Below are 22,777 nucleotides of genomic sequence, written 5' to 3'. Positions count from 1 at the left end.
GCCTATTCTGATAGGCTTTTATTTCCATAGTCCTCATTCTTCTCCCATTCCTGACATTCTCCCGTAGGCCAAGCAAGTCACCTTGCTGTCTATGGAAGGGGATGGAGTGTCACAATTCCATCCTAGAAATGACAGTAGTGATTCTAATGCTCGTGTTTGTAAGCAGCCTTTCTTATGATGAGCCTCAAGAGAATCAGCATGGCCTGGTGGATAGAGCTCAGTCCTGGGAATCAGAAGGACCTGTGTTCTAATCCCAGCTCCACCACTCATCTGCTGCGTGACCTTGGGCTGATCACTTCACTTCTCTTTGCCTCCATTACCTCTTCTGTGAAATGGGGATTAAGACTGTGAGCCCCATGTGGGATATGGATTGTGCCCAACCTGACTAGCTTATATCTATCCCAGTGCTTAGTATAATGCCTGGCACATAATAAATGCATAACAAATATCATAAAAAGCTATTTCACATCAAGGATCATTACTTATAGCAGGTATCAAAACCTGTGTTTTCAGTTGCAGAAGTGCCTTGCTAGAGTGCCAAGTTAAGTGTCTGGCTACAGGCAGCCAACCATTAGTCAATTCTGACATTTATTAAGTACTTCCTATGTGCCAAGCATGTAGGCACAAGACGGTCATAGGACTCCCACACAGGGCTCACAATCTGAGAGGTTAGGAGAGCAGGCATCTTATCCCCTTTTGACAGATGAGGAAACCGAGGGACAAGGAGGTTGCTTATTATTTTGCTTAAGTGGTATTTGTTAAGGGCTTACTATGTGCCAGGTACTATTTGAAACACTAGGATAAATGAAAGCCAATCAGGTTGGACTTAGTCCATGTCCCACATGGGGCTCCCAGTCTTAATCCTCATTATACAGATGAGGTTACTGAGGCACAAAGAAGTGAAATGACTTGTCCAAAGCCACACAGCTGACATGTGGTGGAGCTGGGATTAGAACCCAGGTCCTTCTGATTCCCAGTCCTGTGCTCTATCCACAGGGCCAATGACTCATCCAAGGTCACACGGATATCCAGTGGCAGAGAGAGAATCAGACTCCAAATCTCCTGTCTCCCAGTCCCATGCTTTTTCCGCTTAGTCCGTGCTATCAAAGTGATGGCTCCTGGGCAAGAATATAGATTTCCTGGAAAGAATACATCCTAGGTCATTTGAAATGCTCAGATGAGTTGTGTTCACAGAAGAATCCTTAAGTGTGGGGTGGCCACATCAGTTTGCAGAGATGTCTCTCAGTGCTCCCAGTGATATCACCCCCACGTCATTTGAGGGACGTGAAATTAGCCTGACTGCCCATTCATTAAGGGAGTGGGGCTCTGTGTTCCTCTCCACAGCCTACTAGACAAACACTTCAAATCGGGAAAGCAGTTTGGCTGGTAATTAATGACCTCTTCAGGAGAGCAAGGTCTGGTGCGATCTTATGGAGAACGGTAATTGCTTGAGGCAGGCAGAGTAGGCTTTCCTGACCCTGCCGGGTGTCAGCAGGGTGATTCAGGGAGGAGGGTGGGTGGGAAGAAAAAGCCCCAGGATTGCATAGGCTTCTGTTCAGCATCATGCCTCAGTAGAGGAGTTATCATTTGCAGATTTGTTTAGCACTGTTTGCTGACTTGTTTAGCATTCACGCTCTGAGCATGCCAGCAAACAGGCTAATGCTGGCCTTGGGGACTTGAGAGCTGTGTTGCCCAAAAGCCCTTGAGTTGACATTGGCCTAGGTAGGGGGAGGCATGCCAAACAGAGAAGCGCCAGGTGGCTCACCTTTGTTCCTTCTAGGTGCTGTGGCTCAGTGGTATGTGAGCCCATGAATGTTCAACTGAGCCTTTTCAAGTCAGAAAGTATGATTCAAAGGTGTCACAGAGCAAGGCCAGCCATGTTTTGCATCACTGCCCCAACAGTACCCATTTGGGGCTGTTGTACTCATCCCTGGACTCCCTTCCTTGTTGAGCCCCATCTGCCTGGCTTGCCCTGGGTACTGCTCTAAGAAACCCTCCCTTGACCCCACAGCTCCCTCCAGTTATTGCCCCATCTCCATTTTATTTATTTATTCATTTATAATCTTATTTACTTATAATAATGTCTGTCTCCCCTTCTAGACTGTAAATTCATTGTGGGCAGGGAAAGTATCTCTTATAATTGTTATACTGACTCTCCTAAGTGCTTAGTACAGTCCTCTTCACACAGTAAGTACTCAATAAATATGATTGACTGACTAATTCTTACCATTCCTCTCCAAACTCGTTGAGCAAGTTGTCCATACCCACTGCCTCCAGTTCCTCTCTTCTAGTTTTCTCCCTGAGCCCCTCCAATCTGATTTCTACCCCTTCACTCCAGAGAAATCACTTTCTCAAAAGTCACAAATGATCTTCTTCTTGCCATCCTAATCCTCCTCGACTTCTCAACTGCCTTCAATGCTGTCGACAGCCCCTTTCTCCTGGAAACATTATCCAACCTTGGCTATACTGACACTGACTATCCTCTCTTGGTTCTCCTCCTATCTCTCTGGTCACTCATTCTCAGTCTCTTTCATGGGCTCCTCCTCTGCCTCCTACCCCCTAACTGGGGGAGCCCCCCAAGATTCAGTTTTGGGTCCCCTTTTATTCTCCATCTACACCCAGTCTCTCAGAGAACTCATTTGCTCCTGTGGATTCAACTACCATCTCTATGTGGATGATTCTCAACTCTACATCTCCAGCCCTGATCTCACAACCTCTCTGCAGTCTTGCATGTCCTCTTACCTTCCGGACAGCTCTGCTTAGATGTCCTGCCAACACCACAAACTTAACTTGTCCAAAACAGAATTCCTTATCTTCCTACCCAAACCCTGTCTGCCCTTTGACTCTCCCATTACTGTAGACAGCACCACCATCCTTCCTGCCTCACAAGCCCATGACCATTATCCTCGAATTCTTGCTTTTATTCTACCCATATATTCAATCTGTCACTAAATCCTTAGTTCTACCTTCACAACATTGCTCAAATGCACCCTTTCCTCTCCACCCAAACTGCTACCATATTAATCTAAGCACTTATTCTGTCCCACCTTGATTACTGTATTAGCCTCCTTGCTGACCTCCCTGTGTCCTGTCTTTCCCCATACTTCACTCTGCTGGCCGGATCATTTTTCTAAAAAAACATTCAGCCCATGTTTCCCCACTCCTCATGAACCTCCAGTGGTTACCCATCCATCTCTGCATTATTCATTCAATCAACTGTATTGATTGAGTGCTTATTGTGTGCATAGCAGTATACTAAGCAATTGGGAGAGTACATTACAACAGATTTGGTAGACACATTCCCTGCCTACAGTGAGCTCAGTCTCAAAAGAAACTCCTTTCCATCAACTTTAATGATAATAATAATAATAAATAATAATAATAATAATAATAATAATAATAATAATAATAATGGTATTTGTTAAGTACTTACTATGTGCCAGAAACTGTACTAAGTGCTGGGTGGATACAAGCAAATCGAGTTGGACACAATCTCTGTCCCACATGGGGCTCACAGTCCCAATCCCCATTTTGCAGATGAAGTAACTGAGGCACAGAGAAGTGAAGTGACTTGCCCAAGGTCACGCAACAATCAATCAATCAATCATATTTATTGAGCACTTACTGTGTACAGAGCACTGTACTAAGCGCTTGGGAAGTACAAGTTGGCAACATATAGAGACGGTCCCTACCCAACAGTGGGCTCACAGTCTAGAAGGGGGAGACAGAGAACAAAACATATTAACAACATAAAATCAATAGAATAAATATGTACAAGTAAAATAAATAAATAAATTGGGTAATAAATGCATACAAACATATATACATACATATGTTTGCTGTGTGGAAGGGAAAGAAGTAGGGCAAGGGGGATGGGGGGGAGGGGGAAAGGAAGGAGAGGGCTCAGTGTGGGAAGGCCTCCTGAAGGAGGTGAGCTCTCAGTAGGGCCTTGAAGGGAGGAAGAGAGCTAGCTTGGCGGATGTGGGGAGGGAGGGCATTCCAGGCCAGGGGGATGACGTGGGCCGGGGGTTGACGGCGGGACAGGCGAGAACGAGGCACGGTGAAGAGATTAGTGGCAGAGGAGCGGAGGGTGCGGGCTGGGTAGGTTGGTAGAAGGAGACAAGGGACAAGTGGTGGAGTGGGGATTAGAACCCATGGCCTTCTGATTCCCAAGCCTGTGCTCTATCCACTAGGCCATGCTACTTCTCTGCACCCCCTCCTACCTTATCTCACTGCTTTCCTACTACAGCCCGGCCCACACACTTAACTCCTCTAGTGCCAACCTACTCACTGTACCTCAATCTTGTCTATCTTGCTGCCGACCACTCACGAATGTCTTGCCACTGGCCTCAAATACTCTCCCTCTTCATATCTGATAGACAATCATTCTCCCCACCTTCAAAATCTTATTGACAGCACATCTCCGAAAGGCCTTCCCTGACTATGCCCTCAATTTCTCTTCCCCCACTCCTTTCTGTGTTGCCCTTCCACTTGCACTTGTTCCCTTTATTCACTCCTCCCTCAGCTCCGTAGAACTCATGTACCTACCTGTAATTTATTTACTTATATTAATATCTATCTCCCCCTCCAGATTGTGAGGTGACTGTGGGCAGAGAACATGTCTACCAACTCTGTTATATTGTAATAATAATGATGGCATTTATTAAGTGCTTACTATGTACAAAGCACTGTTCTAAGTACTGAAGCACTGTTCTACTCTCCCAAGCCCTCTGCACACAGTAAATGCTCAATAAATAGGATTGATTGATTGATATTTGCCTGCCATTCTGCATCACCTATGCACTTGGATCTGTAGTCCTTAAGCGCTATGATTTTCACCCCACTTCCACTGCCCTTTGGTCACAACCACCTCTAATGTATTTAAATGTCTGTCTCCCCCTCTAGTCTGTAAGCTTTTTGTGAGCCAGGAACATGAAAATTTTATCATACTTTTCCAAGCACTTAGTACAGTGCTCTGCACACAGTAAGTGCTCAATAAATACCCTTGATTGATTGATTGATTGAGAACAGACATTTCATTTCCATTTTACAGATAAGCTGTAAGCTGAGGCACAGAGAAGCTAAATGACTAGATAAAGGTCACACAGCAGGCAAGTGGCAGAACCAAGATTAGAACCCAGGTCTCTTGATTTCCAGTCCTTTGCTCTCTCCACTAGGCCCTGCTTCCAATCTCTCCCACTCTCTTACAATATATTTTCTTGTCTTGCCAACATGGGGTGATTTACAGTCTTTTCTGTTACTTTTCAGATTCTCCCAAGATTCAGCCATGACAGATACAGTGTTTAGCAACAGTTCTGATCGCTGGATGTGTCCAAACGACCGATCGATGGCCCTCAGAGCAAAGTAAGCTGCCATTTATTTCTGGCTATGGCTTGTTGTGGGGATGGATCAACAGTCCTATGTTGAAACAAAGAGATTTCTTCCTTGAAATAAAAAAAACCAATACATTTTGAAAAATGGAAACTAAAAAAATGAGAATTAGCTTTTTGGGTGATTGTGCCATTCATTGTTATTTAGCATATATGTAGGCAATCCTGGAAGTGTAGGCTTTATTGAACCAATGTAGTCACAAGCTAATGTTTTGCACATTTAGTACCAGTTTATTGAAAGCCAAGTGTCAGTGCCGAAAATCATTGTTATTGCAAGAGCCACTAAATGTCACATCTGGTACCCAAGTGAGGCTATTTCACAATTATAACTCTCAGGCAAGAAACTACAGAAAATATAATTTTGTTAGCATTAAGAATGACCTCTAAGAATGTTTGCAAAGTAAAGCTACTGCACGTGGTCCCCAGACATAGTACATCTTTGGAGAATATACAGTTGTGTACTATTTCCAGCCAGCCTCCAGTGCAAAGTACTTATGGTAAATCTTTTTCATTTAAACCTAATTCATTAAGTTTTGTCATAGTAAATAGCAAGCCAAATAATCTGCCCTTCAACTGAAATTATTTTAATAATCTACAAGTCTTATCAACTACCATCTCTGAACTCATATTCATTAATTCATTCATTCAATCATATTTATTGAGCGCTTACTGTGTGCAGAGCACTGTACTAAGCGCTTGGGAAGTACAAGTTGGCAACATATAGAGACGGTCCCTACCCAACAGCTGGCTCACAGCCTAGAAGGGGGAGACAGTCAACAAAACAAAACAAAACAAGACTTCTTCGAAGTCTTCAGATTTCTATATGATGACCAATAACGAAACACTGGGTAGGACTTGTGAGGAGAATGGCTGAGAGCAGAATACCCAAGCAACTGTGGCATGATGAAGCAAAAGTACGGAGAATGTAAACAAGGAGGGAATTGAGGAACAATCTCAAACAATGTACTACAATAGAAGGCTAGGAGATTAGAGCAGAAGACAGACCAGCCTGGCATGCAGCAATCAGGCTGGGATTGCTTTCGTTGAGCAGAGGCTAGGAGAATTTAAGGATAACAAGACTTAGATTTAAAAACAACATTAAACACCAGAGGTAGCAATCTATTCAGCAAGTTCAAAGAACAATTTTTCATGCCTCCAGTGAGGAACAGATTGGTCCTTTTAATAATAATAATAATAATAATAATAATTTTGGTATTTGTTAAGCACTTCCTATGTCCAAAGCAGTATTCTAAGCACTGGGGAGGATATAAGGTGATCAGGTTGTCCCATGTGGGGCTCACAATCTTTACTGTGAAAGGGTCATAAGAAATTCCAAAGCTTAAGTTTAGTTACCCTGCTCTTTGCTTTCCTCAGGAAGCTTAGGCAGCTGCCCTATGTCCTTAAGTGCAGCCTGAGGACTCACATAATAATTGGGGTATTTGTGAAACTGAGGCACAGAGAAGTTAAGTGACTTACCCAAAGTCACACTCTTCTTTAGTCACAAGTACACTTCAAGAGTGTCATTTTGGCAACGGACAGCCCCATAATGGACAAATAAGAGTTTTATACTAGACCTCTGCTTTGCTCCTGGAGAGCTGTGTTAATATCAAAACTTCTACTTCTCTTCTTATTTTTGTATTGCCTGTGTGATTTCAAATGTCCTTGGGGTTCTGCCATTCTGCATCTTACACTACAAGACTATAACAATAATGGTGGCATTTGTTAAGCTCTTACTATGTGCAAAGCACTGTTCTAAGTGCTGGGGTAGATACAAGGTAAACAGGGTGTCCCTTGTAGGGCTCACAGGCTTCATCCCCATTTTACAGATGAGGTAACTGAGGCCCAGAGAAGTTAAGTGACTTACCCAAAGTCACACAGCTGACAAGTGGCTACGTGTGAATCCAGCTGAGCAGACCTCTAAGGAGGAGAAACTGAGAGCAAGTTTACAGAGACAGAAAAGGTTAACCAAAAGGGGGCTAAAGGTGACGGCTGGTTCTCCAACTAGGTAAACTAGATAATAATAATAATAATGGCATTTATTAAGCACTTACTATGTGCAAAGCACTGTTCTAAGCACCGGGGTGGTTACAAGGTGATCAAGTTGTCCCACGGGGAGCTCACAGTCTTAATCCCCCATTTTACAGATGAGGTAACTGAGGCACAGAGAAGTTAAGTGACTTGCCCAAAGTCACACAAGATGACTTGTGACCAGTTCCTGCCTCATTAGAAAACCACGCAAACTTTCTCATGTTGCAGTGCAAAGCAAGGCGGCATGTCTTACCTCAGCATTCCTCAGGCCAAATCCTGAGTTGCATTCTTTGATGTTAACCCTCCAACAAGTAATGCTGCCTTTCCAAAGTTGCTCAGTTCAGTGATCATTTCCATCCCCCAAGCTAATTTACTGTTCAAGGAGTCAACAACTGATAAGTCAAGTGAAGAGCTGCAAAATGTACATTCTCTGGGAGTTTTCCAAGAGCCACACTTTGACTGTGAAAGGGTCGCAAGAAACTCCAAAGCTTAAGTTTTGTTACCCTGCTCTTTGCCTTCCTCAGGAAGCCTAGGCAGCTGCCCTATGTCCCTAAGTGCAGCCTGAGGACTCACATAAAAATTGGGGTATTTGTTAAGCACTTACTAAGTGCTGAGGTGGATAAGAGCAAATCAGGTTGGACACAGTCCATGGCTCTCATGGGGCTCATAGAATTAATCAACATTTAACAGATGAGATAACTGAGGCATAGAGAAGTGAAATGAATTGCCCAAGATCACACAGCAGATGAGTGGCAGAGTTAGGATTAGAACCCAGGTCCTTCTGACTCCCAAGACATGTTCTATCACTAGGACACGTTGCTTCTCATCTCTAAGTTCCCAGATGAACACAGTGAACTCCCTCTTGTTGCTCTCAAAGAAACCTATAATATAATAATAATAATAATAATATTTTCTTGCCTTATGCTGTCCAGTCATCTCCAACCCAGAGAGACATCATAGACACATCTCTCCCAGAATGCCCCACCTCCATCTGCAATCGTTGTGTTAGTATATCCATAGAGTTTTCTTGGTAAAAATATGGAAAGGATTTAGCATTGTTTCCTTCTGCACAGTAAACTTGAGTCTCTGCCCTTGACTCTTTCCCATGCTGCTGCTGCTGAGCACAGGTGAATTTTGACTTGTAGCAGATTGTCTTCCACTCGCTAGCCACTACCCAAGCTAGGAATGGAATGGATATGCCCCTGCTCGACTCTCCCTCCCTTAGTCGAGACTGGTGAAGTACTGGAAACTCTCTAGGTGTGACCCTGAGAGAAATAATATTAATAATAATTATGGTATTCATTAAATGCCTACTTTGTACCAAGCCCTGTGTTAAGCACTGGGATAAATACAATACAATCATGTCAGACATGGGCTCTGTCCCATACAGGGCTCAAAGTTTAAGGCAGAGGGAAAAAGGTATTTAATTCCCATTTTGCAGGTGAGGAAAGTGAGACACAGAGTAATCTAGGGGCTTGCCCACAGCCACATAGCAGGCCGATGCCCGATCAACGATTAAAACTCAGGTCTCCTGACTTCCAGTCTAGATTATCATAGAAATCTGAAGCTTAGGTTTCCTTCTGGATTTCAGCTTTGTTGATATATTGGTCCTAGGTAATTTTTTATTCAAGCTGAAATGCAAAGCTTCCCTTTCTTACTAAAATGTATGGGACATGACAGAACTATTCAATAAACTAATAGATTGATCATTGCCACTGTTGCACTGGAATCTCAAATCCTAAAATGCATTTAAAGTATAAAAATGCTTAGGAATAATCTCAGGCTGGCAATTCTGAGGTGGGTTATAGAAGTCTTTATTCTCCAGGGCCAAACTCCAGAGTATTGACTGTCTTGAAATCTGATATCACAGAAAGAAGTAGTTGATGACCGTGGTTTCTTGGGGTTGTTGTACTGAACGTAGTTACTATGATTAGAATACAATTAGGGTTTTTTTCTAACTCTGCTTTTCTGCTTTTCATTTTTGCCTGCCCTCAGTGAAAAGGAACAGTAAGTAATTCCATTTATCTTTCTACAACTCTGTTTTTCCTCTGCTCTGGAAAATGCATGTTCCCAAAGAAAAAGATAGAGGAAAGAATGTCCTTTTAAAATAATATTGGAAATAGTTCCAGGTTTCTAAAAGTGAGAAGCAGCATTGCCTAGAGGAAAGAGCCCAGGCATGGGTTCTAATCCAGGATCTGCCACTTGTGTGCTGTGTGACCTGCCCACAACGAGCTCACAGTCTTGAGTGAGTACAGTGCTCTGCACACAGTATGCGCTTAATAAATACCTTTGATTGACTGAGTAATCTGTAGACATGCTGTCATCCTTGAAGTGGCCCTGTCCCACTAACCCTGCTCAGCCAACATTAAGGAGCTTTCCCATTAACATGGCCTAGATGATGAATGAGAGACCCCACACGAGCAACCCATTACTGCTTCATTAGCCACCCTGGCTTGTTCAGATCCACCCAAAGGCCAGAAGACAACCTTGATCTAATTTTCCTGCCGAGTTCAAGTTTGAAGGGTGTCCCCCCAGTCTTGGAACCAGGAAATTCAATTGCCTTATGCTGCTTTAACTTCTGGTTGCCTATGAGCCTGTTCAGTCAATGCTGATTTGTGGAAGCTCTCAGCCAGACGCAAGCAAAGCTGTTCTGGTGCAAGCATAGTGGGCTCTTCCTGCTACCTTTCCTTCAGGATTCATTAGGACTTTGGGCACCGGGTTGCTCAGAGAGACTTCCTGCAGCAAAGGAAGAGAAATAAAAATAATTTAAAGAAATCATTTTCTGCAGGCCCCAGATTTGAAAAGCCCTAGAGCCTTAAAGCCTTGACAGCATTTCCATTACTCACTCCTATGAAATTCATATTTTATTAATAGAGACATTCTGTGGGATATTTATTGCTTTACTATCGGGTGTGCGAAATGAGAGACCAAGGGGAAAAAAAGGCCGTGTTTTATCCTTATTCAGCTATCCTTTGCTGCTCCTTCTTTCAGGCACATGGCTGGAGGCCACAGAGTTTGAACTTAGAAGGATTTAAGGAAGAAATGAACTCCAATCATCTCTCTGGGACTAATTTGCTTTAGTACGGGGTTGTTAGGTCTCTGCTAGAAGGAAGCCTGAAGTGGCCTCTAGGACTGGCTGATGTTAGTCCGTCTATCTGTTCCCTCCGCTTCCCTGGGGTGGGAGAAGAGAAAGATGCACAATCTCAGTTTCAAGCCTAATGTCTCCACTAAAGGGTCCTTAGACCCAGAGCCTTCTCTTGTGACTGCCTCCTCACAGGGTGTAATGTACACAAATTGGGACCAGAGGCGAGGTGGATGCGTTGTAAACTTCACCAAGTCATGGTGGTGAGCCCAGATCACTGCTACAGCTTATTCTTCTTCCCCAGCTAGAAGACATTAAGCAATGTTCAAGGGCCACTTGCTTGCCACACCCTTTAATGCCCCCCCTCCCAACTTTAAAGGTCAAACCGATCCTTGACCTAGCAGCAGTAGCAAGAGCAGCAGTCATAACTCTGTTGCATTGTAAAATAAATAAATAAATAAATAAAACTCTTGTATTTGTCAAGCGCTTACTCTGTGCCAAGCACTGTACTAAGGAATGGGTATATACAAGATATTCAGGTCCCATATGGGGCTCAGAGTCCAAGTAGGAGGGAGCACAGGAATTGAATCCACATTTGCAGACGAGGAAACTGAAACACAAAGAAGTTAAGCGACTTGCCCAAGGTCACAAAGCAGGTAAGTGGTAGAGCCGGAATTAGAACCCAGGACCTCGTACTCTCAGGCCCATGCTCTTTCACTAGGCCATCCTGCTTCTAAGAGCTTCTATTCTCCCGAGCACTTGTTACAGTGTTCTGCACACAGTATCTCCTCAATAAATACCATAGATTGATTGATAGTAGTAGTAGCTACCAGCAGCATTCATTCAATCATATTTATTGAGCACTTACTGTTTGCAGAACACTGTACTAAGCGCATGGGAGAGTACACTACAAGAGACACATTCCCTGCCCACAATGAGCTTTTACAGTCTAGAGGGGGGAGAGAGATGAATAAATTACAGATATATACAAAAGTGCTGTGGGGTTGGGACGGGGGAAGACCAAAGAGAGCAAGTCAGGACAGTATTAATTGGGCACCCACTTGGTGTGGTGCACTGTACTGGGCAACTGGGAAATACAGAGTAACAAAGGGACTCATTCCCTGCCCAAGAGGAGCTTATGTTCTCACCAGGCTGACAAACTGCAGTTTGCCCAGTGGGTTTCAGGAAATAAAGATAACCTATCTTCTTCCAAACCCAAGTTCTGTCAGAGCTGCATTGATTATTTATCATTAGGGCCTGGGAACATTTATAGCAAATGTAATTGCAATGCAAAGCACGGTTCTCTCCGGGAGGATGGTTTGGGATTTGGAATCAAAGCCAGGTATCTAGGATGGGGACAGGGCTTGAGGAGTGCCCCATAACAGCTGAAGGAATAGATTGAATCTGCGTCCGTTGATCCTGCAAACGACGGGTAGCAGGTGGCACAGAAAATGACTGGGTTACAACAGAGCGAACACTCTCATCTTCATCTACTGCGGCCAATGCGGTTGTTCCTGTTGCTGGCGTTGTTAGTGACTGCCGTTTTCTGCATGTTCATCCCCTGAATTATTATTTCTTGGTCCAAGCTGACCTGCAGTGGTCCCTTAGCTGAGGGACCAGAGGGGCCCTTTCTGAAAGGGGATGTTCTGAACTGACAGTAAAAATAGGAAACAAATAAGATTTCACCAAAGAAAATGACTCCTTCCTCTCTGTGGGCACTGGTGTGACACAATGAAAGATACAGGTGATGAGGTGCTCATGTGGCATACAGATTTGTTGCTGGAAGAAGAGGAATGGAGTGGCTAATTTATCTATAGCTATCGCTAGTGGAACTAGAAATTCGGAAGACAACCCCAGAGTAAATGAATCTGCCCTTGTCTCTATACAAAACTAGCGTGAGAAGGAGCATGGCTCAGTGGAAAGAGCGCAGGCTTTGGAGTCAGAGGTCATGGGTTCAAATCCCTGCTCCACCAATTGTCAGCTGTGTGACTTTGGGCAAGTCACTTAACTTCTCTGTGCCTCAGTTACCTCATGTGGAAAATAGGGATGAAGACTGTGAGCCCCCGTGGAACAACCTGATCACCTTGTAACCTCCCCAGTGCTTAGAACAGTGCTTTGCACATAGTAAGTACTTAATAAATGCTATTATTATTATTATTATTTTTGGAAGCAGCATGGCCTAATGGAAAAAGCACAGGCTTGGGAGTCAGAGGACCTAGGTCCTAATTCCAGCTCTATCACTTCCTTGCTGTGTGATCTTGGGCAGGTTGTTCAGCTGCACACAGTAAGCTCTCAATAAATATGATTGATTGATTCTCAGTGCCTCAATTTTCCCATCTGTAAAATGGAGTTTAATCATAATAATAGTAATAACAATGGCATTTATTAAGCACTTACTATGTGCAAAGCACTGTTCTAAGCACTGGGGAGGTACAAGGTGATCAGGTTGTCCCACAGCGGGCTCACAGTCTTAATCCCCATTTTACAGATGAGGGAACTGAGGCCCAGAGAAGTTAAGTGACTTGCTCAAACTCACACAGCTGACAATTGGCAGAGCCAGGATTTGAACCCATGACCTCTGACTCCAAAACCCATGCTCTTTCCACTGAGCCACGCTGCTTCTCATTCGCCCTTTTACTTAGACTGTGAGCCCCATGCAGGACACGAACTGTGTCTGACCTAATTAACTTGTACCTACCCCAGCACTTAGAACAGTGTTTGACACATAGAAAGCTCTTAACAAATACCATTTTAAAAAACACTCAGTTTTTATTCTCTCTTTCTCAGGTGAAACTTTTTGGAACATTATCCACTTGGACATGTGGATTTCTTTCTGTGATTTGTAAACCACTTTTGAGGGGCATTTTTGTATACAGATATGGCCTTCTGAAAACTTCCTGGGGCAGTTTTGGCATGGAATGGCTCTCTCCCATGACCCCGAGTGGGCCAGTTTGAGAGCCAGAGCGTACTGAAAACTCTCATTGGAGCCAAGATCTTTGCTCACTCTCGTTGTGGGCAGAGAACATGTCTACCAATTCTGTTATAGTGTACTCTTCCATGCTCTTAATACAGTGCCCTGCGCATAGTAAACACTCAAAATCCCATTGATTGATTAAGGAGCGAGAGCCTGCTGGAATCTCTGCCTTCAAATCCAACAGGTTTCAAGTGTTCATTCTGAAGAGGAGAAGGAGGAAGAAGATGGGATTAAGTTGTTACTGTGCCAAGCACCAGGGTAGAGACAAGCTAATCAGATTGGACACAATCCCTGACCCAACCACGGTCGAAGAGCATCTGCAAACTGTAGATATTGTTGTCCTTTGGATTTGAAGAGGAGTTCACTGTCGGTGAAATTCGCATATGAGTGCAGGTTTCTTCAGGATATAGGTGCTCACTGGCATCTAAGCACTTACACCCCTGTGGCACTTATGTACATATCTTCTACTCTATTGTTTCCTCCTACGTTTAATCTATTTTAGTTCCTGCCTTCCCAGCTAGATTGTTAGCTCCTCAAGGGCAAGGATCATGTCTACTAATTCTGTTGTACTCTCCCAAGCACTTCAGAAGTGCTCTGCACACAGTAGGCACTCAATAAATACTATTAATTGATTGACAGGGTGGCTGGAATGGCAGGCAATGTAAGTGGCATGGGAGGGAGTCCAAGGAACTCCTCCATTCTTAAAACTTGTCGTCTTATGCCGTTGACTCATCTCTGACCCATAGCGACACCATGGACACACCTCTCCCAGAACACCCCGCCTCCATCTGCCATTGTTCAGGTAGTGTATCCATAGAGTTTTCTTGGTAAAAATACGAAAGGGATTTACATTGCCTCCTTTGGCACAGTAAACTTGAGTCTCCACCCTCGACTCTCTCCCATGCCTCTTCTGCCCAGCATGGGTGAGTTTTGACTTGTAGCAGAATGCCGTCCCCTCGCTAGCCACTGCCCAAGCTAGGAGTGGGTATGCCTGTGCTTGACTCTGCCTCCCATAGTTAAGACTGGTAGAATATACTGGAAATTCTCCAAGTGCTACCCTGAGAGGGCATTGTTAAAACTGCATTAGGTTTTCTGTACGTATGTACAGACACTTCCATACACATGACTGCCTGCAAACATACACACACATACACACACACACACACTTTGAATAGGAAACAGGATTAATCTGCACACAGATGAGGCACAGAATTGATTTTGGCATCCAGCCTCTGCCATGCCTACTGCACAGATACCCATGGAAGACTCCAACTAAATTCTCCTCTGCAAAGAAGCAAACACAAGACAAGGACCCTAGGCTCCCACAGCTCCTCTCCAGTTTTTTTCAACTCTCTCACCCTTTTTCTTTTTAATGAGGATCATGCCAGAGCCAACAGGGCCATTAGTTTGGCTCCCTTGTAACGTTTTGGACATTTACCCAAGTACAGAGGGTTGTTCTGTCACATGGGTAAAGAAAGCATCCATTGGCTGGGAGACCAATCCCAGGGAATCCTTGGTTGGGGCTGGGAACAGTGTAAAATACTGCAGCATCCACTCCCACGCTGCCAATTTTCTGCATTTCTGAAAACACAGCACTCAGCAGTGGGAGTTGTTCTCAGAAGCTCATTCTCCAGGAGGGAGGGGCAACCCTGACCAGGAGACACTGTTACACAGACTTGCAGAGTTGTTGGAGTTGTATAGGCTGTCAACTGATTGTGGACAGGGATTGTGTCTACCAACTCTACTGTACTGGACGCTACCGAGCACTTAGAATAGTGCTCTGCACACTGCAAGTGCTCAATAAAAACCACTGGGTGATTGATTTGCTGAGAATCATTTGTGTCCTAGATTGGTTTGGCTCTGACCATGGTGAGATTGCCTCATCTGTTTAAAAGTCCCCAGAGGGTAATGATAATAATAATAATTCATTCATTCAATCGTATTTATTGAGCGCTTACTGTGTGCAGAACACTGTACTAAGCACTTGGGAAGTACAAGTTGGCAACATATAGAGATAGTCCCTACCCAATAATTATAGTATTTGTCAAGTGCTTACTATGTGCCAGGCACTGTTCTAAGTGCTGCGGTAGATACAAGGTAATCAGGTTGGACACAGTCCCTGTCCCACACGGGGCTCACAGTCTTAATCCCCATTTTACAGATGAGGGAACTGAGGCCCAGAGAAGCGAAGTGACTTGCCCAAGGTCACACAGCAAACAAGTGGCAGAGCCAGGATTAGATCCCATTACTTTGTGACTCCCTGGATCATTCTCTATCCACTAGGTCTTTCTGCTTCTCTGTCCTCTTTCTCCTGCTCCTGGGAGGTAAGGCCGGGAGCATGAGAGTGACCACTCAACGGGCTGGAGATGACTAATGAAGGGAACAGGCTTTTATCCACCCTGTTGCACTTAGAAAATAATCAGAAAATATAATTGGAAACCTGAGCTTGCAAGCACTTGAATGATAAGTGCAACATCATCATTAATCTGGTCACAGAGAAGCTTAATGTCTTTCTATTGGCAAAAACACAAACTGTGCATCCTATAACATTGTTAGTAATATCTGGATTCTGAGCTCAAGGGGAAAGGCAGAGGCATGTTTGGTTGGGGATTGAATCTAGTAGAAATGTCACTGACTGGATTGAAGTGATGGTCTCCATTGCCTGAAACTGGTTGATGTCAGAAAAGAAATTCTGCTGTTGATGGTGATGGACACTATCAACCATTTTCAGAGCTCCTTGGATGGTAGGTAATCTCCTCCAAGTACAGCTGACAGGTCATTCTCTGCTGAAGAGGAATGAGAAGCCCAAGATTCTGGTGGTTCCTCAGTCTAGGCTTCTTAGAAGATGGAGCAATCTCTTAGGATGGGGGTGGGACCCATCTATAATCAATCAATCATCAATCATAATGTGCAGAGCACTCAATCAGCTCACCCCCTCAATCAGTCGTATTTATTAAGTGCTTACCGAGTGGAGAGCACTGTACTAAGCACTTGGGGGGAATACAATATAACAGATGGGTAGACACGTTCCCTTCCCTCAGTGAGTTTACAGTCTAGAGACTGTAATCCAGCTGTGCAGTCCTCTTGACAGGGGTGTACTGGGGAGGTTCGGAAATAAGACCATCATTTAGCATCCTGTGGGAAGGGCTTAATCTACTATCACAGCAGTTTAGTGTTTCCTGTGTGGGTGTGAAAGCAAGGCAAGGACCGGAGAGGAGAAACCCACCTCTTGATGGGCTGGGTTTCAGCTGAAGGATTCTCCTTGAGGTCTTTGACATTCTGAGCCATTGCCTGGACAATTCTCTGCCCTTCCTGAAGTGCCTCATCCCAGCTGAGAGAAAAAGAGAGAGTCTCAGGATTCACTGAACCCCTACCTGGTGTCGAGCCCAGTACCAGGCTTTTGAGGAAGAAGATGGGGCATGAAAGGTAGAGGGGCAAGGGGGAGCTGGGGAGGAGGCATGATGCTGATTTTCTGATTTCAGGGGCCAAAAGCCAATTTCATGCCTGCTGGTCCAATTTAACGTGTGGAAAAGATAAATGCTGTCAGCTAATAATGGTGCTGTAACTCTTGGAGAAGAGCTATTTACAGATTTGATTTATTTTGTTTCAAGGAAGCAAGCCACTGAAAAAATACCTATCAGTCTCTTTCAAAGAGCAAGGAGTTCTTTTTCACCATAAACTCCAGGAGTCAATGGGACCCATCTCTGAATACCTTTCAATGACCCAGACTACCATGGGGATTCTTGAACACTTACTGGGTTGAGCAAAAGGAGGCTCTTCGTCAGAATTACTCTGACAACTTCCACAATTCTCTGCTTTTTTTTTTTTTGGCCAGAGACTGGGTATTGGACAACAAACTAAACCTTAAAACCACCTGGAAAACCAGTTCTGTCTTTCAGTAATTTTAAAGAAGATTTTTCAAGAAGGTTTTTCCCTTTTTGGTGCCTGAGAACTCTCCCTTATCACCCCATCCTGTAGTCTGTAAACTCCTTGTGGGCAGAGAGCATGTCTACCAACGCTACTGTATTGTAGTCGCCCAGGTGCTTAATACAGTGCTCTAAGGGCATAATAATAATAATAATAGCATTTGTTAAGCACTTACTATCTACCAAGCACTGTTCTAAGTGCTGGGGTAGATAGAAGGTAATCAGGTTGTCCCACATGGGGTGCACAGTCTTAATCCCCATTTTACAGATGAGGTAACTGAGGCTCAGAGAAGTTAAGTGACTTGCCCAAAGTCACACAGATGATAAGTGGCAGAGCCAGGATTAATAATAATAATAATAATAATAATGGTATTTGTTAAGCACTTACTATGTGCAAAGCACTGTTCTAAGCGCTGGGGAGATTATAAGGTGATCTGGTTGTCCCACGGAGGGCTCACAGTTTTAATCCCTATTTTACAGACGAGGTAACTGAGACACAGAGAAGTTACATGACTTGCCCAAAGTCACACAGCTGACAGTTGGCGGAGCTGGGATTTGAACCCATGACCTCTGACTCCAAGGCCTGTGCTCTTTCTACTGAGCCACACTGCTTCTCTATAATAATGATCATATTTATTAAGTGCTTACTACATTCATTCAATCGTATTTATTGAGCACTTACTGTGTGCAGAGCACTGTACTAAGCGCTGGGATGGATACAAGCAAATCCAGTCCTTGACCCACGCGGGGCCCACAGTCTTGATCCCCATTTTGCAGATGAGGTAATTGAGGCCCAGAGAAGTAAAGTGACTTGCCCCAGGTCTCACAGCAGACAAATGGCAGAGTCAGGATTAGAACCCATGACCTTCTGACTCCCAAGCCAGTGCTCTATCCACTACACCATGCTGCTTCTCAATATCAATATCACTGATTGATTGATTGATTGATATTGTCCGCTTACTTAATGGCTTATGCACCTGCCTTTCAGACTCCCTGCAGAATGGTCAGTCCACCCAAACCAGCCAGCGAGACAAAGGAAGAACGAAGAGTTGACAGATGAAGAGAAGGAGATTATCAACAGAGTAATAGCTCGAGCAGAGAAAATGGAAGAAATGGAGCAGGAACGCATCGGGTAAGGAAATGACACTTTTAATCAGTTTATTAACCCACGAGATGTGAATAAAAGCCCTCATGTGGCTTTTAGCAGGAGCTACTGGGTAGGATAGAACAAAGACTGTTGGTGTTTTCTGCTCTTTATGACTTTCCGAAGAGGAAAACTGGGCTGAACTGGGATTTCAAGAAAAGGATCAAAAGGTCCAGAAAGGAAAGTTTTACAACAACTAGGGGGTGTTGGCTTTGGAACTGGGGAATCTTGGCACAGTCGCCAAGAATTCTGAGCTCTTGTGCTCCTGTCCCAGGAATCCTAAGCAGAGGGAATGGGATAACTCACTTCAATCTCCCTGCAAGGGAGCTGTGTGTATGTGGGGTTTTTTTATTATATATTAGTGTTATGTTTGGTTTTGTCTCCCCCTTTTAGACTGTGAGCCCACTGTTGGGTAGGGACTGTCTCTATATGTTGCCAATTTGTACTTCCCAAGCATTTAGTACAGTGCTCTGCACACAGTAAGTGCTCAATAAATATGATTGATGATGTTGTGTTTGGAGAGGTGCAGGCCTATGTCTCTTGGGGTGTAGGGTTAAGTCTTGTGGGGTACAGGCCTAGTAGATGTTATGGTGTAGAGGACTTAATCTCCAGGGGTACAGGCCTAGGTCTACTGGGGTGCCAGGCTAGATCTCGGGGGTTCAGAGGTAGGTCTCATGAGGTGCAGGGTTAGGTCTCGGGGCGTACAGGCCTTGGTCTCACGGAGTGCAGGGCCTAGTCTTATGGAGTACAGGCCTAAAACTCAAAATGCAGTCTGGTGACCCAGTCACAAAGAATTGCCACAGGCTGAGCAAGCTGAGAGAGAAAGCAAGCGAAGAGGAGCCGTGAGGTTTTGCTTCACTAGTTTTCCAGCCAGCAGCTACTGCACTGCAGTGTTTCTACCAGGACACAGGGAAATTAAATGAGCCTGAGGGAAATCTTATACTGGCTGTGGATCTTGGTGGGGAGAGAAGGAGATATCAGGGCAAAGAGAGTAGTGAATGGAAGGATGGGGTGAGGATGTCTTTCACTTTATCGACTTGATCGTGCTTCAGTTGCCCATCTCTCCCCTTCTGAAGCAGCGTGGTCTACTGGAAAGAGTGTGGGCCTGAGAACTGGATTCTAATCTCAGCTCTGCTACTTGCCTGCTATGTGATCTTGGGCAAGTCACTTAACTTCTCAGTCTCTCAGTTTTCTCATCAGTAAAATGGGAATTAAATCCTATTCCCTCTTATGTAGATGACAGGCCCCATGTGAGACAGAAACTGGGTCCAACCTGATTATCTTGTATCTACCCTAGCACTTAGAATAGAATTTGACACATAGTTAGTGCTTAGTGAATCCAATAATAATAATAATTATTATTATTGTTGTTGTTGATCTGTGACTTCTCGTGATGTGTAGCCCCTGCTTCATTTCCCAGGAGAATACAGATCAGCTCAAACCTCAGCCTTTCCCTCTGGATTGCTTGACTCTGGCTTGTTAACTCTTGCTGTGATTTGCTTATGATTGGTGCACACGTTCTTCATCAGAGCGCCCTGATCGCTCGTTCACTGTGGCAGGAATACTGTGGCTAGTGGCTAATGAGGCATTGAATAACGGAAAATAATGTTATTAATAAACAGGAAGGGGAAATGTTTGATTTGTGTTCCTGTGGACAATTTAACAGTCAACAGACCCCCTAGGTTTCCAGAAACTGATAAATCTTAACCTGTTTGTTGCTCCTATGAATGCTTTTCTCCTCCACCAAATTCTCCAGGCAAATAGGTTCTAACAGGGCAGGTCAGAAAGTGATTCAAAACCCAAAGGCCGAAGGGAGAGGAACTATGTCTGTAGGTGTTTTGTGGGGGAGGCGATGTCCACTGGTCTGTAAGCTCCTGGTGGGCAGGGATCATGTCTACCTTCTCTGTTGTAATGTGCTTTCCTAAGCATTTAGTATGGTACTTTGCACACAGTAGAGCTGGAGAAGCTGCAGAAGGAATGTGGCCTAGTGGAAAGAGCCCAGGCCTAGGAGACAGAGGACCTGAGTTCTAATTCTGGCTCTGCCAGTTGCTTGCTGTGTGATCTTGGTCAAATCACTTAACTTATCTTTGCCTCAGTTTCCTCTACTGTAAAGTGGGGATTTTCTCCCTCCTACTTAGACAGGGACTGTGTCCAACTTGATTAACTTGTATCTACCCCAGCACTTAGAATAGGGCTTAGTAAGCACTTAACAAATATAATAATATGAAAGTAATAATAATAATAATAATTATAAGTGCTTACTATGTACCAGGCACTTATCTAAGCATAGGGGTGGATACAAGCAAATCAGGTTGGATATAGTCCCTGTCCCACGTGGGGCTCACAGTCTCAGTCCCCATTTTACAGATGAGTTAACTGAGGCACAGGAAAGTGAAATGACTTGCCCAAGGTCACAGCAGACAAGTGGTGGAGCTAGGATTAGAATCCATGACCTTCTTATTCCCAGGCCCGTGCTCTATCCATGTTGCTTCTGCAATAATAACAATACAATATAATATAATACATTATTAAAATGTAGTGGATGTTATATAATATAATATGTAACAATAACAATATGCTCAATAAATACTATTGATTGATGGCGTGTGTTTGGGCATGGTTTTAAACTTCATTGGAAATAGATGGGGTGAATGCCTGTAGGACCGCCAAAATTAGATCCTGGGGTGGAACCAGAAAACAAAAGTGAGTTGCAATAGAGCTGTTACATTTGCAGGTCTGACATTCAACTAGGAAAAAGTCAAAAGCCTCCAGGGGAGCAGACATTCAGGGCCCACCCAGGACCCAAACACCTCAGAGATTATTTCATTTCTGGTTCCCTGGGACCCAGAAGCTACTCACCCCTACATGCTCCTGCCACATCAGTCAATAGACAGTGCTCCCCGAAACGGACACTCTCAGTACTGGAAGGAATACTTTGGTTCTCCCTCAGGAACCTGAGGTGCTGAAGAGAACAAAGGAATCAGTGCAAGGGCTGGGAAACTGGATTTAAGGGGAAAAGTGAAGGGGAGTGAAATTGTTGAGCCTGGACTGATAGAGAAGTCTGTGGAAGATTTAGAAGTCCCCTTCAGGAATACTATGTAAAGGAGTTTGAGGATGATGGGTTGCTAAGAAATGAGCAAGAGGGAATGGTCTCAAAAAGGGAAAACTTTTAACAGTGGAATGGATTTCTAACAAGGGGTGTGAAGCACTCTGCCTAAAGGACCTTTATAAATGGTGTAAGCTCTCAGTGGTCTGGGTTGGTTAATGAGGGTCCTCCCTGGAGGTAGGAAGATAGTCATTTCCAGCCATATTTTTTTAATGTTCTTTGTTAAGTGCTATGCACCAGGCACTGTACTAAACACTGGAGTAGATACAACGTAATCAGATTAGACACAGTCCATGTCTCGCATGGTGCTCACAGTCTTAATCCGCATTTTACAGATGAGGTAACTGAGGCAAAGAGAAGTTAAGTGACATACCCAAGGTCACACAGCAGATAAGTGGTGGAGTCAGGATTAGAACACAGATCCTGTGACTGCCAGGCTTGTGCTCTTTCCACTAGACCACGCTGCTTCTCCATGGAATTCTATATATGACTAAAGCAGCGTGGCTCAGTGAAAAGAGCCCAGACTTGGGAGTCAGAGGTCGTGGGTTCTAATCCCAGCTCCGCCACTTGTCAGCTGTGTGACTTTGGGCAAGTCACTTCACTTTTCTGGGCCTCAGTTACCTCATCTTTAAAATGGGGATTAAGACTGTAAGCCCCACATGGGACAACCTGATCACCTTGTACCCCTCCCATCGCTTAGAACAGTGCTTCGTATATAGTAAGCGCTTAACAAACACCATCATTATTAAAGGGGTCTCCTACCTGGGTCAGTCCCTATAGTTTTGAAGACTGTACGGCTTGTTTCTTCATGAGGTAGGAGAGGGTGACCATGAGAAGCAGCATGGAATTGTGGATAGAGCACGGATTTGGGAGTCAGAAGGTCATGGGTTCTAAACCTGGCTCTGCCATTTGCCTGCTGTGTGACCTCGGGCAAGTCACTTCACTTCTCTGGGCCTGAGGTGCCTCAACTGTAAAATGGGGATTGAATCTGTGAACCCCATGTGGGACAGGGATTGTGTTCAACCTGATTAACTTGTATCCACCCCAGCACGGGCACACAGTAAGCGCTTAACAAAACCATTAAAAAATATAGCTGGAAATAACTATCTTCCTACCTTATTATCATT

General features: G+C 44.3%; 1 protein-coding gene and 1 non-coding gene across 4 annotated transcripts in view; one reads left to right on the top strand and one right to left on the bottom strand.

Annotated features, from left to right (window-relative positions):
• The window catches only part of RPH3A (rabphilin 3A), a 138,190-nt gene that overhangs the window by 41,118 nt on the left and 74,295 nt on the right, over positions 1-22,777 (top strand). For all 3 annotated transcript variants that reach the window (XM_038762833.1, XM_038762831.1, XM_038762832.1), the window contains 3 exons: positions 5,269-5,364; positions 9,414-9,425; positions 18,389-18,532. In XM_038762833.1, the coding sequence (XP_038618761.1) occupies positions 5,288-5,364; positions 9,414-9,425; positions 18,389-18,532 (233 nt within the window). In that variant the 5' untranslated portion in view covers positions 5,269-5,287. The remainder of the gene's footprint in view (positions 1-5,268; positions 5,365-9,413; positions 9,426-18,388; positions 18,533-22,777) is intronic.
• On the bottom strand, positions 8,556-8,693 carry LOC119943128. The gene has a single exon (XR_005455606.1). It is a non-coding gene; the product is annotated as a small nucleolar RNA SNORA7 (small nucleolar RNA).

The sequence above is a fragment of the Tachyglossus aculeatus genome, chromosome 21, assembly GCF_015852505.1.
Source record: "Tachyglossus aculeatus isolate mTacAcu1 chromosome 21, mTacAcu1.pri, whole genome shotgun sequence".
In the NCBI taxonomy this organism is placed as follows: Eukaryota; Metazoa; Chordata; class Mammalia; order Monotremata; family Tachyglossidae; genus Tachyglossus; species Tachyglossus aculeatus.
The sequence above is the reverse complement of the archived record's forward strand: the minus strand, read 5'-3'. Positions and strand labels throughout refer to the sequence as shown.